General features: G+C 38.1%; 1 protein-coding gene across 1 annotated transcript in view; it reads right to left on the bottom strand.

Moving 5' to 3' along the window:
- Positions 1-748: 748 nt before the first annotated feature.
- LOC145351836 (CCR4-NOT transcription complex subunit 6) overlaps positions 749-13,324 on the bottom strand; it is a 74,226-nt gene continuing 61,650 nt past the window's right edge. Inside the window, exons 10-12 of the mRNA XM_080201522.1 lie at positions 12,980-13,213; positions 5,339-5,541; positions 749-3,885 (exon numbers count right to left, since the gene is read on the bottom strand). Coding sequence (XP_080057648.1) covers positions 3,673-3,885; positions 5,339-5,541; positions 12,980-13,213 — 650 coding nt within the window. The 3' untranslated portion in view covers positions 749-3,672. The remainder of the gene's footprint in view (positions 3,886-5,338; positions 5,542-12,979; positions 13,214-13,324) is intronic.

Below are 13,324 nucleotides of genomic sequence, written 5' to 3'. Positions count from 1 at the left end.
CCTAATGCCTCCACAAAATATCTTTAAACGTCAATATAAATTCAAATTGTGAATGTAGATATTATTGGGTTTGCGCTATGCATTACTAGTGTGAATAAATACAGCAAACAAACTTTGAAATAGATATACAATTTATTGTCCAAGCTGTGAGTAGGAAAAATACACCTGTGCACAGGAACAAGCAGACCCTGTTTATGGAAAACATCGTGCTATCAACTGCTATTCAAGCCAAAAAGTTCACATAACATTTAAAAAGCCCTCGTTTACCACTTCATCTCAATTTTGACTTTAGAGCTGCCTAGGTAGCTGTAATTTTTAAAATTACTTAGTGCAGATGTAATTGCTGGTTTGATCAGTGCACCCATGAAAAATGGTAAACAAGAGTTGCTGCAGTGCATTATATAGTGAAATCTGTAGAAATAGGTTTAGCACAGAACTAAAGATGTCCTTCTATCCTGAGTAGTGATCATCACTAAAGAAAATGTGGAGAAGGTTCAGATTTATGTAGCCTACAAGTTACCATCAAGGACTCACTGGAATACACTTAATTTGGACATGGGAGTAAATTTGACTGTACACAAAAAGTAACCTGGTCTGTTACTTTCCTGAATAGATGTAAAAAGGGGGTCTTAAACTTACATGAAATGCACCGATTGGAGTTTTTTTTGCATTCTGTAAATCCAAACATCTCTACATTTGTAGGACTATGCAAAAAAAATACTGCATATAAAAATTCCCACAAATACCCTACCAAAGAGATAAAATTTAATTTCAGTACAGCATTTAAATAAGACGCCACACTTTAAACAGTCACAGAAATGAAATATACAATAGCATTTGGATTTGGTCTGTGAATTAACAGCCCCTTTGAACTGTGAACTGTATAAATCCATTCTAAGTGACCATGACGCTGAAACATGGAAATCAATACTGATTGGCCACTTCGCCTAATTTACTTCAGTTTGGGGTTTCATGATGTACATTAATAAAATGGTAAAGCAAGGAAAACATGAGTAAACACCTTTTATTCACACTTTACAAAAAGCTACTCATTAAATCTACTACAAACAATACTACCAGTAATTAGTTTACTGATTATAAATTGGACATGTTTGCTAATTGTACAAACAAAGACGACTGCAGGTCCCAGACAAGGGTTCATCATTAATCTATTATGGGTAATTACTACAGTTTTAACTTAGCGAGTTTTCCCAAATTGTTCATTCCATCCTAGTTTTGTCTGCACCACCTTTATTTAAGTGCTTTGTCTTTTTAATTAAATGTTTTAAAACAGTTAAAATTTGTCACAATCCACTTAGCTGCATTCCACATTAACTGTAAACCGGAATGAAGACTGGTCCAATTTTTTTTAGTGTCATGTTGTGTTCTTTTGTCTCTCTGCCTGCAGTCGAAACTAAAAAGCTAGATCAAACTATACCTCTGGCTCATTCAATGCATAATATAGTACAAGCTAATTCCAAAGGTTCCCCTTCTTCCCCCTAGCACCTTAAACAAAAGCACAGCAAAAGCTAACCTACTAAAGCTTGCACACTTGGCTTTAAGAATATGCTACCAATGGCACAATGAACAGAGAGTAGAGATATAGCTCTGGTCCAGCTGAAAAACACAAAATCATGACTATTTAAAAAAATAATGGATTTGAAACTTTGTCTGGAAGACCTGCATGCAAAATATAGCTCAGTTCTAGTTTACACTGCTTCAGAACATTAAAATTCCTGCCAAGGAATGCTACTTCCCTACAAGATCAAAGCACACATTGATGGTGTATGGTCTCACATGATGCAGCTTTCCTTGGTGAAAAGTAGCACTGTGCAAAGGGACAGAAGCAGTGCTAGGGTACAATGGGCTAAAGTTATACTCTGTTCCCTACTGTACCCAACCTGATCAACAATGTGGTGTTCATTGCTCCACAAGAAAAAAAATGCCACAGAGCTTATACAAAAGTGTCTTCATAAAATCTCACAAATCTTAACAGTTTTTATTTTTTAAAAAAATCTCAAAAGAAGATGCTCAGGATTTCTCCGCGTGCACAGGCAGTGCTGGTTCCAAAAAACCCCTCAAAAAAATAAAAAAGTTGATGAGGCACGTCATGTAAAAAAATTAAATCAGAGGAACTTGGGTAAATTCAGAGATTATAAGGTTCGAATGCTGATACCAAATCCTGAGGAGTGAAATACTTGAATTTAAATCAACAATGTCCTCAACTGTAAAAGTAGTACACGAGTTACAAACCCAGAACAGTGCAAATATTAGCAGAGGAAACCTGTTGCAACTTCTTTTTTCTTTACAAATGGTTTTTTAAAGCATGAAACAGATAAAAATTTAGCCTTAGTTTACAATACAATCATTTTTCCAAATCTGTTTTAAATCTTTTTAGTACAAAACGCCCTAAATCAGGTCTTCTATGGTTCATATACAATCATTAAAGGCTAAATTCAAATTCAAATTTATACAAACACTTCTCAAAATTGTGGGAGTGAAGTATGGAAAGAAAGGTCCTCAATGGCTACTACTGGCCTGAAAAGGTAGTGCTAGACAGAATTTTGTGCAACAATACACAGTTGATTCCACTTTAGTAAGATAAGTTTACTGTTTTGTCAAGTAGGCAATTTGAAAACCAAACTCACACTCCTTTTACAACTGTATATTTACTTTTGATTAACATGTAATGAAACACTCTGGGTTAAGACCTCACAGAGCAGTAAGTTTTTGGGATGTTTACAAGGACATTACTGAAACATTTTAGTTTCTTCTTGTTTAACTTTGGTTTGAAGCACTCCCAAGTTTCTACTGAGAAAAAAGCACACTTGTGAGCTACTAGACATTGAGGCAGAGGGTTTTTTAAAAAAAAAGGAGTGGGAGGGGAAAGTATCCATATTTCCACGTCTAGACATGGGGGAAAAAGAATACTGTTGCCCTGACCAGGATGAGACTACCACATGACAATTTAAATATGAATAAAAATTAAGCTTAGGAGAGCAGATGGAAAAGATTTTTTTTGTCAAAGATTAAGTCTTTACTTTCACCTTTGAACATGCCTTTAAACAATTAAATATCTTTAGATTACACAATTCTCTTTCCCCATTGCCAATCCAGTTGCACTCTTATGCCATATGTAGCTATTTATTAAACTTTCCATTGTTTTACAAAAAGTTCTGATAAAGGGGGACAGTGTAAAATGTTTCATTCACTTAATTTGTTTTCAAAGTGCACAGTTGCATTTTAAAGTGTGAGTTTCTGTTCTGTGAACATTCCTACTTTAATAAAACATTGCTGCAAATTGCCTCCCTCCTCCCCCGCCCAATTTAATAGGAATCAACTGTATAACCATAGAGACTGGAGATTTTGCTTCATTTTACCTCAAAAATGAAGAAGCAAAAAGCAGTAGAAGCTTTGTAAAGAAACCCATTTTCGGCATTTGTCTACTGTATACAAAGTAGGAAACAGGGCTCAGAATTTCATTATCTGTAAATAGCACCGGACTACTATTGTTTATTACTTTGACAAGCTATCCAAGAAACAAATTTAAAAATTGATTAAGAACATAATTTAGACAACAATCCTACTGGCCATACTTCACTCCTCAGTACTTTGATTTTACAATTTTACAAGATTGTTTAAGAGGTTTCCCTCCAGAAAGTACACACACAACTACCTTCTGCCTGGCAGATGGATACCATTTACTGGTGACACAAAGGGCAGTAAAAGCTCCAGTTGTGCAAAAAGTGAGAAATGGTCAGATGGGACATGTGGATGCGGACAGCCACTGATGCTATTTTCAATTAGCCAATTAGGATCCAAAGGTCCAAGAACACCCAGTATGTTAATGTGAGGCTTTGAGTAGAAGATGTAGTCAATAATACCCTGCAGTCAAGTAAAAAATATCATCAACTTTCAGTAGTCACAATCAACATCAGTTTTTCTTAGATTTCTGGTATTAAACTACAGGTCTGTACAAAAGATTACTGATACCATATATGGAAACAGCTTGACATGCATCACATTATACCATTTGACAAATTATTTCAGGATGTGAGCAAAGAGAAAACGCGGACAAAGGTTTTGCATTTCTGTGGCCAAATTCAATCTCGATCAGCCTGAGAATTATTCACTGATCCAAACAATCCACGTAAACTATTAGGCAACATTCTTAATCAGTTGCCTTTAAACCAAAACCATCAAGAGAATAGTATCTCCATGTCATAAAAATCAACAAAGTCTCCTTGAAAGTTTATTTATTAGTCACAAGACTTACATTAACACTGCAATGAAGTTACTGTGAAATTTCCCTACGGTGCCTGTTCGGGTCAATGCACCTAACCAGCACATCTTTCAGAATGTGGGAGGAAACCAGAGCACCCGGAGGAAACCCACACAGACATGGGGAGAACATGCAAACTCCACACAGACGGTGACCCAAGCTGGAAATCAAATCCTGGTCCCTGGCACTGTGAGGCAACAGTGCTAACCACTGTGCCGCCCCAATGTCTAATGTCAGTTTGAAGGATGGGAGCTGTGAATATGGATGGATTAGTTGAATATGGTTTTCCCAAACAGATGCTGCTCCTCCCTGGCTATCTTTGACCAAATGTGAATTCGTGCTCTGCTATAAAATTGGGCAGGCCAGGTGATTGGATGGCAGAGGACAGCACCCAAGGAGCATTTGCTCACAAAACCCCATTGTTTTTGTAATCTGCTTCCACATACAGGAATTTTTAACATGCTTTAATAACATAGAATCTGGAAATCCTTATGTTATGCTTGCAGACATTTTCTGTGGTGTGATTTGTTTACTCTTCCAAAATTGAAGGTATTTATTGCAGTCAAGCTTTAGTCCATAGATTGTCCGCGTCAGCAACAAGTACATAATCTAACAAAACTGATTTATTCATGGCAGCATTTCAAAATTATATCCCTCATTTGTCATCTGAGCCCGGCTACAGCCTCTTCCTGCTCATCTTTCCATTATACTGAATACTTTCAAACTTAAGTCTTTATTTAGGGGGAAAGAGTGGACGATAAGCAACAGTCCAGGCCTTCAAAACCTAGAGACGAGAATCTACACAACATTTAAACTGAAGGGAGTGGGACAAATACACAAGGGGGAAAATAAAGCAGGATTAAATCAAGCAATGTCACTAAACATGGATAACTGACAGCTTGAACTATATTGAAAAATGCACTAAATCCAAAAAATTCCATTGATCCCCAAATGTCAAAGTTAACCAATAATCAAATTTTAATATTGATGTGCAACTCATAAGTATAACAATTTCCCCTTCTAAATGGTTAAACATCAACTGAATGAGGTACTTACTTTGAAGTCAAAGGTATAATTTGTATAAGGCATCAGGCCATTCTCATAGGCACTCTTTAGCTTAAAGCCATGAGTGATCCTTGCACTTGGCGTTCCATTTTTTCCAATATTACTGAATTTCATTAGACAGTCACTATATCTCAGCTCTTTAAAATCCTTGTGGTTTGTATCAACTCCTCCAGTAGCCAAGTATTCTACAACACCTGAAGATCAGGAAAATAAATAGATCTTTAGTGTTAAAATAAAATAATTCTGTTTAGATGACAATTTTAATCTAGAAATCAGCTCTGAGGAAATCATACGGACTTGAACTATTAACTCCTTTTTTCTTTCCAAAGATGCCACCAAATCTGTTGAGCTTTCCCAACATTTTCAGTTTTTAAATCATTCTGAAGTGCTTTGTGGGGTTGAGGAGAGGAAGAGAGTGAGCAGGAGGCACCACGGAGCAAGTAGGTGAACAAGCATGTGCAGGGAGGTGTTGCACTTTGCTCCATAACCAACCATGTACAAATGAACATGTGCAAAATCATATTCTGAGCTATATTTTTATTCTTTAAATTAGATAGGTAGTCTCAATTAGGAATAACATGCAAGCTGGCATTTACATCAAAAAACGTATGCAGGAAGCCAAAGTGTATTGACAGCCAGGTCTGGTTTAAATCATGAATATGAAATGTGGAAAGCATTCACAAAATTATCATATAAACATAGCAGGGGGATTATGGACAGTGGAGGTCTTCATTTTCAATCTGCATTGAAGGCAAATGAAGCTCCGTTGTAGCGGCTCACCTCTGTTTGCCAAATAGAATATTCTTTGTAATTAAATAAACCTCCACATACCACAGAATTATCTCATATAATATAAAACCTGGCAGGGTGAGCTTAAGAAAATCTAAAATATTGACATCAAATTGTTTCAGCTACCTGCCTTATGAAATTTTCAAGTAGAAATCCATAAAATAATAATGGCAATGGTGACATGGCATGTCATTATTTTTGAAAACTGTTAACTATTCAGAAAATAAAATAGTCTGCTTTAATGTCAAATGCCAATTTGTTTGTTCCTCCAGTATGTTAAATTTCTCTCCCTACCTCAGCTCCTGAACATAAAGATTTGTGGTTCCTTAAGGAAAACCATGCAAGGAACCGAGATAGTAATTAATGGCAGACTACAGACAACTTGACACAGACGACATTCAATCCTGTCCTCAACTGGTTGTCCAGAAAGGATTATTTTCCAATCAGGATCATTGGATATTTACCCAAATTTTTATTTTAGAGAAGGGGACAGGATCAGAGAAGATCCAGGAATACTTTTTGATTTTCCCTGATGGAACAATGCCAAATGTAATTGACCTGCTGCTACATGAACTCGCAGCTAATACTGCACAGATCAAAGAGAAAAGTCTTTGGTCGGTAGGCACCTGCACTTAGCTGGTGAACGACTGTGCAAAGGGCAGGTAGGAATGTAGTGACAGAATAAGCCATTTGACCCCTCAAGTTGAATGTGGAAAGGCAAGGTAAATTATCAGCCCTGATCTTGTTGAATGGTGGAGATGCCTCAAAAGGCCAAACAACAGACTCAACTTCTTGTTCACTATTGTCCCATATTCCTTTACACCTTCTTCTAACTAAAGTCTGGTGATCTCATAACATTTGTTCCATATCATTTTACAAACACACATGGAAGGCCTTTTAGACATCACCTAACAGGCTAAACTTAGACAATTAGTAATGGACCAATGAACAATAAAAAGAAGTCTTCAATGTAATAAGAAAACAATGACAAAATATCAAAGAAGTGGAGGCCTAAACTAAGCAATTTTGTGGCTAGAACTCAGGATAGCTCTGCAAAGCCTAGAAAACCCAGGTATCTTCTCCCCAGGCTCACTCAAGCTTTATATTTAACTATATAGAAACAAAGCAATGATGCAGGTTTCTTTACATGCAGCACCATCCAGTGGTGCAAAGCAAATAGCAACATAATGCAGTTCACTGGTCACCCAAAGATACAGAAGCAATTAACTCAAAGTTTGGTTGAACAGGGCATCACACTGCAAATGGCAAGAATTGAGATTTCTCCCCTCGTTCTTCAACTCCAATTTGATGTTACAAATTACTGGAACTACAAATTGATAACGGTGAGGCAAGACCTATAGTGTGACCTTGGGGAACAACAAAATCGATAGCTCATCCTTAACCAATGAAGTGTAAGGATATGAATGGTTAGTAAAATGTAAATGTGGCAGCTTGGACATTGTGTTACTAAAACAAAATTTATTACATACAGGGAAATATGTTGTTCCATGTTGCACAGGTAAAAACAACATATAAAAGAGTCCCCTGCTGAAAGTTTGATTTAAACAGATTTTAATTCAGGTAGTACATGTAGGATCGGCATAAAAATTGTTGGCTGCTTGCGGACAGGGTGGGGCATCGACTAAATCCTGACAAGCTGAAATTAATTTATTTACTCTCAGCCAGAACCCAAAAATCAATTTAACAGTTAAACAAATCAGCTTAACCAGCATCCAGATTGTGTGCAGGCTCTTATAATTGCTTATGACTTTTAAAACGGAAATACATATTGTCCCATTAACAAGGTTCCTATGATGCTAAATGGAATCCCTAACTTTTGCAGCAAAGCAACAGGATTACAATGGGCTAATCACCCAAAACAAGTTGCAACTGCTCATCATCTTCCCATCACAAAAGAATCATGAGAATCCCTACAGTACAGGAGGCGGCCATTCGGCCCATCAATTGGTATTAGTAATTGGTATTTCCATTACTAGCATTTTCTCAGATTCCTACAATGATTACCTTTTTAGTCCCAGTTGATAACAATTGGCATAACACTTTTAGAACCTGTAACTTTGAGCATGGCAGTGTGAAATCAGTTAGTTTTATTATAAAAATGCATGTCTGGCATACATTTCTTGTCTGTTAAACATCGCATCAAAAAAAGTCTTCTTTGACAGCCCCTCAGGTTCGAGGATGACTTGCTTCCACTCCAGAGAGGTGGGTGAATAGTCCAATCCTGAAGCGGCAGACTGACACCGGTTTGGCGGTGGTGTTGTCTGATGAGGTAGGTAGGTGGGACGCTCTGCATTCTGCGCTCTCTTTCCACTGTTTAAGCTTGGCCTCCACATGTACCACGTGACGACTGACGTGACCGGTACCTTTGCAAATCCTTTTCCAGTTTGTGTGTTCTAAGGCAAGCAATTCCCCTGTGTTGATAAGGATGCTGCATCTATTAAGGGAGGTTTTCAGAATGTCCTTATATCATTTCCTCTATCTTCCTAGTGATTGCTTGTCATTGCAAAGCTTGGAATAGAGTATTTGTTTCAGGAGTCTTGTGTTGGGCAATGTGGACATAGTAGCCCACCCATCAGAACTAGCCAAGTGTGAATAGTGATGGTGGGGATAATCAGTCTGGGAAAGGATGCTCACGTTGGTATGCCTATTCTTTGGTGGATTTGCAGGATTTTGCAAGGCAACATTGGGGATCTCTCTCCAGGGATAGATGTCTGCTGCATATTGTCCATGTTTCTAATGCATAAAATAGGGTGGGGACCACAGCTGCTCTGTAGACCATGAGCTTTGCACTTAATGTGAGGTCTTGGTCTTCAAACGTTCTGTTCCTCAGGCATCTGAAGACTGCACTGACACAGTGGAGTCAATGCTGGATTTTATTGTTAACGACCGAGAGGAGGCTCCCAAAGTACAGGAAACGATCCATTGTCCAGGTGCTCACACTGGATCTTGACAGTTGGTCCGTAGTTTTCTGTGACAGGAGAGGGCTGGTAGAGAACCTTTGTTTTCAGGATGTTTAGTCTGAGGCTCATTCTTTCACACTGAAGATGAGTTGTAGTGCAGCTTCTGAGTGGGCGCACACACAGGCGTTGTCTGTGTACTGCAGCTTGATGACAGAAGTTGGGGTGAACTTAGTTCTGGCCTGGAGGCATCAGAATTTGAACAGTTTCCTGCCTGTCTGGTAATTTAGCTCCACTCCAGCAAGAGCTTCAGTTTGATGGGGTGCGAGGGAGATGGAGAAGAGCGATGGTGCGAAGATGCACTGGCGAGAATCAGGGCTTGCATGTCATCATCAAGCAGGCAGAGAACGGTGACAAATTTCTGCAGGCAGCCGAATTTGAGGAGGATGTTCCACAGTTCCTCACGGTTGACAGGGTTGGAGGCCTTTGTAAGATCAAAAATGGCCATATGCAGAAGTTCATGCTGCTCCCTGCACTTTTCCTGGATTTGCTATCTCATACCCATTGTGACTCTTGACAGGTGAAAGCCACAATAGGACTCGGGAAGGAGCTCTTCAGCCAGTGGGAGAAGATGGTGGAAGATGGATTCTTGCAATGACTTTTCCCATGACAGAGTAGGAAAATCCTACTCTGAGTAGGAATTTCTGCAGTCGAATTTGTCTCCTTTCTTGAGACGTCATAAAAAGTGAAGCACATTCTAATAACAGGAATCTGAAAGTCAGGAACCTCTTGCAACCTTAAAAGGCATTCTGCTCTTTAGCGGAATAATCTATGGCATTTTAGATGGTAAAAGGTTTCTGTCCTTACGCAATAGCTTACTTCACAAGATAATGCGTTCACTGATTTACTGTGAGGAGTGATGAGTCATTCGCTGAGTGTCAAAAACTGCCTAGCTACAACAAAGTTTTCATTTGCCACTCCAGTAACACCACTGACATTGAACAGAGAATATATGCTACCAAAAGATAGTGGCAAAAGGATAGATATTTGAAGACTTTTATTTCTGCAAAAGTTTCATTTGAATATCATTTTATAAAATTATTCAAGAGCTAAAGATAGGTGGATAGTGGAAGCTATGTATAAACAATATGATGCAGACATTATGCTTGTCCTCAGTTCCACAAGGATAAGTTAAGGCATATACTAAAAAAATGAACATTGCTTTGCTGATGAAGCGCTGCATCATTCAAGAGTCATACTTACAACCAACAGTTTTAGTTGGATAACAAGGTTCAGCCAAAATAACTAACATATTTCTGAAGTATTTGGTCTTGATAATAGCTGATAGCACAGAATGCTTGGAAAGATTCCACCAACATAACAATGGGCAAGTCTAAATGGGCATACCAGCAACTATTTGTCACCAATTATTTTCTTGTAACGTAAATGCAGAATTAACCGAGTTCTAAGCGACCACCAAGCCAGAGAGTTCCATGGAAAGTGAATGCATTGTAGAAATGATATGAACAACAGTGAAATCATATTTAGGGATAAAGAAAGAAACCTCAGTGGCCAGAAACTTCTGTTCAAATGATAAATAGCTAATACCTCTTACACATTTTGAAAAGGTCAACGTTAAATATAAAGCTGGACACAGGAGCTAGAGAGAAATTGAACTGAGCAATAAAGAGCCACATAGTAACAAAAGCAACAGTGCAATAAACTGAAGCATGATCTATTATTTTAGTGCTTGATTCAGCCCATCAATTTGACAAAGATGTTACTGTTGAAATAAGGAATATATTTATTTCTAATATATTTTAGATTACTTTGACATTAGTTAGTTGTAAATTACCTTCTCAGGTGTGATAGCTTACTCTGGGTAATGTATCATCATTCTAATAAGAACTCAGAGCAGAACTGGCCCCCAGAGCCTGCTCAGTCACTCAATAAGTTCATGACTGATCTTTTTGTGGACTCAGCTCTATTTACCCGCCCATTCACCATAACCATAACCATTAATTCCTTTACTGTTCAAAATTTATCTATCCTGAAAAACATTCAATGAGGTAGCCTCCACTGCTTCACTGGGCAGGGAATTCCACAGATCGTCCTCAACTCAGTCCTAAATCTGCTCTCCCTTATTTTGAGACTATGCCCCCTAGTTCCACCCGCCAGTGGAAACAACTTTCCTGCTTCTATCTGATCTATTCCCTTCATAATCTTACATATTTCTATAAGATGCCCCCTCATTCTTCTGAATTCCAGTGAGTATATCCCAGTCTACTCAGTCTCTCCTCATAAGCCAACCCTCTCAACTCCAGAATCAACCCAGTGAATCTCCTCTATACCCCCTCCACTGCCAGTATATCCTCTCTAAAGTACTGTACACATTACTCCATGTGTGGCCTCACCAGCACCTTATACAGCTGCAATATAACCTTTAAACTCCATCCCTCTAGCAATAAGGACAAAATTCCATTTGCCTTCTTAATTACCTGCTGCACCTGCAACCAACTCCTTGAGATTCTTACACGAGGATACCCAGGTCCTCTGCATAGCAGCATGCTGCAATTTTTTACCATTTAAATAATAGTGCATTTTTCTGTTATTCCTACCAAAATGGACGATCTCACATTTACCAACATTCTACTCATAAAATACTCAAACAGCACCATCGCAACTAGGAAGTAAATTTACAACTGATTCTGAAGCCATGAAAAAGACAGCTTATTAGATCATGGCAATGCCCAAGATACATCTTTCATACAATTGGGACACATGCATAGGTAAAATTTCCAATTTGAGGTCAGATTCCAGACTGAAGCAGTCTAAGTAGGGGAAACTTCTTTCAGGGAACATTAGTTAACCAAATTTAGAAGTTTGTTCAATGATATTTTTCTAGGTGTGTACTTCTTAATAATTAACAATGCCAAGTATAAAGAAGAGTGAGGACGGACAAAAATTGTGAAGAATTAAATAAGAATTTGGTTGTTTTTCACTAGTTACTGGATACTAAATGATATAAAAAAAACTGGGGAATACGATTGCATGATTTTCTGCTCATCACTTGTTCCTTTTTTTAATGCTTCCAAATTGACAATCAGATGATTCAGTGATATACATGAAAGAATTTTCTCGTCCTGCCCGCCACAAGAATTATAGCGGGTAGAGCATGCAATGGTCTGTTGGCCTAGGGTGGAATTTTTCAGTTTTGGGGCGAGCATGGCCAGAAAATTCCACCATGGAGGCTACTTGATTCATCAACAATTTGTATTCATAAAGAACCCTTAACATAACAAAATATCCGAAGTGCCTTAATTTTGATTCAATCTCAAGAAGTGGAAGATAGATTAGTGGAGCAGGTAGAAGGTGCTGTAAAATGAGGACGAAGATGTTTTGATGGTTGGGAAAAAATGCAATGGATTTAGGAAGAGAGTTTGAGAGCGTGGGGATGAAAATGGGGAGATGGCAAAAGGCTTTTCTTAATGACAATGAAAGGTGGAGGATACTTAGTAAAACAGCATTGGAAGAATGTGGCAAAAGCATGAGCACACACTGGAGAAGTGTGGTTGGAGGAAGCAAGACCTTGGAGTTTATAATTCCTGGAGGATTGCAGAACCAAACAGTTTAACTTGGAGGTGGCTGAGAGGGGCAACAGTTCGACAGTCACAATTCTTTTTACTTTTATACTTTGAGTAAATGACATTTTGGAAGTGACACATTTGAAGCCACACATGCAGCTCATCATTATGCTCTCACATTAACTCTAAAATTCTAAGTGCAAAACTTTCATTCATAATTCACAAGATTTATGTCTGAACAGCTCTCTTAAAATTCTGGGGAGAAATGACCCAATTTATTTGGTGCACTAAAGTACTAGCAGTCATCATCATATAACTCAAGGCAGATTAGCAATCCTTACCTGAATCTGGCAATGAATTGAGGTCTGCACATAGTACAAGAGGAATGACATTAAGGTCTCCTGTGACCGCACCAGGTCTAAGTGTACGAGAAGCCTTTTCAATTATGTTCTTCACTTCAGACAGGAACATCATGGTTTGAATCAATTTCACATCAGAATACTCAGGATCCCAATGCATATGTGCATTTGCAATAAGAATAAGCTGCTTTTCCACGCCATGAAATGACTTGCCAGCTAAGATTGAAAAATGTCAAAAGGTCAGAATAATTTTAATATTCAAGTAAAATCAGGAAGCTGATGGCATTCAACTTTATTCAAGTATACACACTGATAATAAAGTCACAC

Source organism: Carcharhinus amblyrhynchos, chromosome 13 (assembly GCF_965287045.1).
Source record: "Carcharhinus amblyrhynchos chromosome 13, sCarAmb.v2.hapA, whole genome shotgun sequence".
NCBI classification, from domain to species: domain Eukaryota; kingdom Metazoa; phylum Chordata; class Chondrichthyes; order Carcharhiniformes; family Carcharhinidae; genus Carcharhinus; species Carcharhinus amblyrhynchos.
The sequence above is the reverse complement of the archived record's forward strand: the minus strand, read 5'-3'. Positions and strand labels throughout refer to the sequence as shown.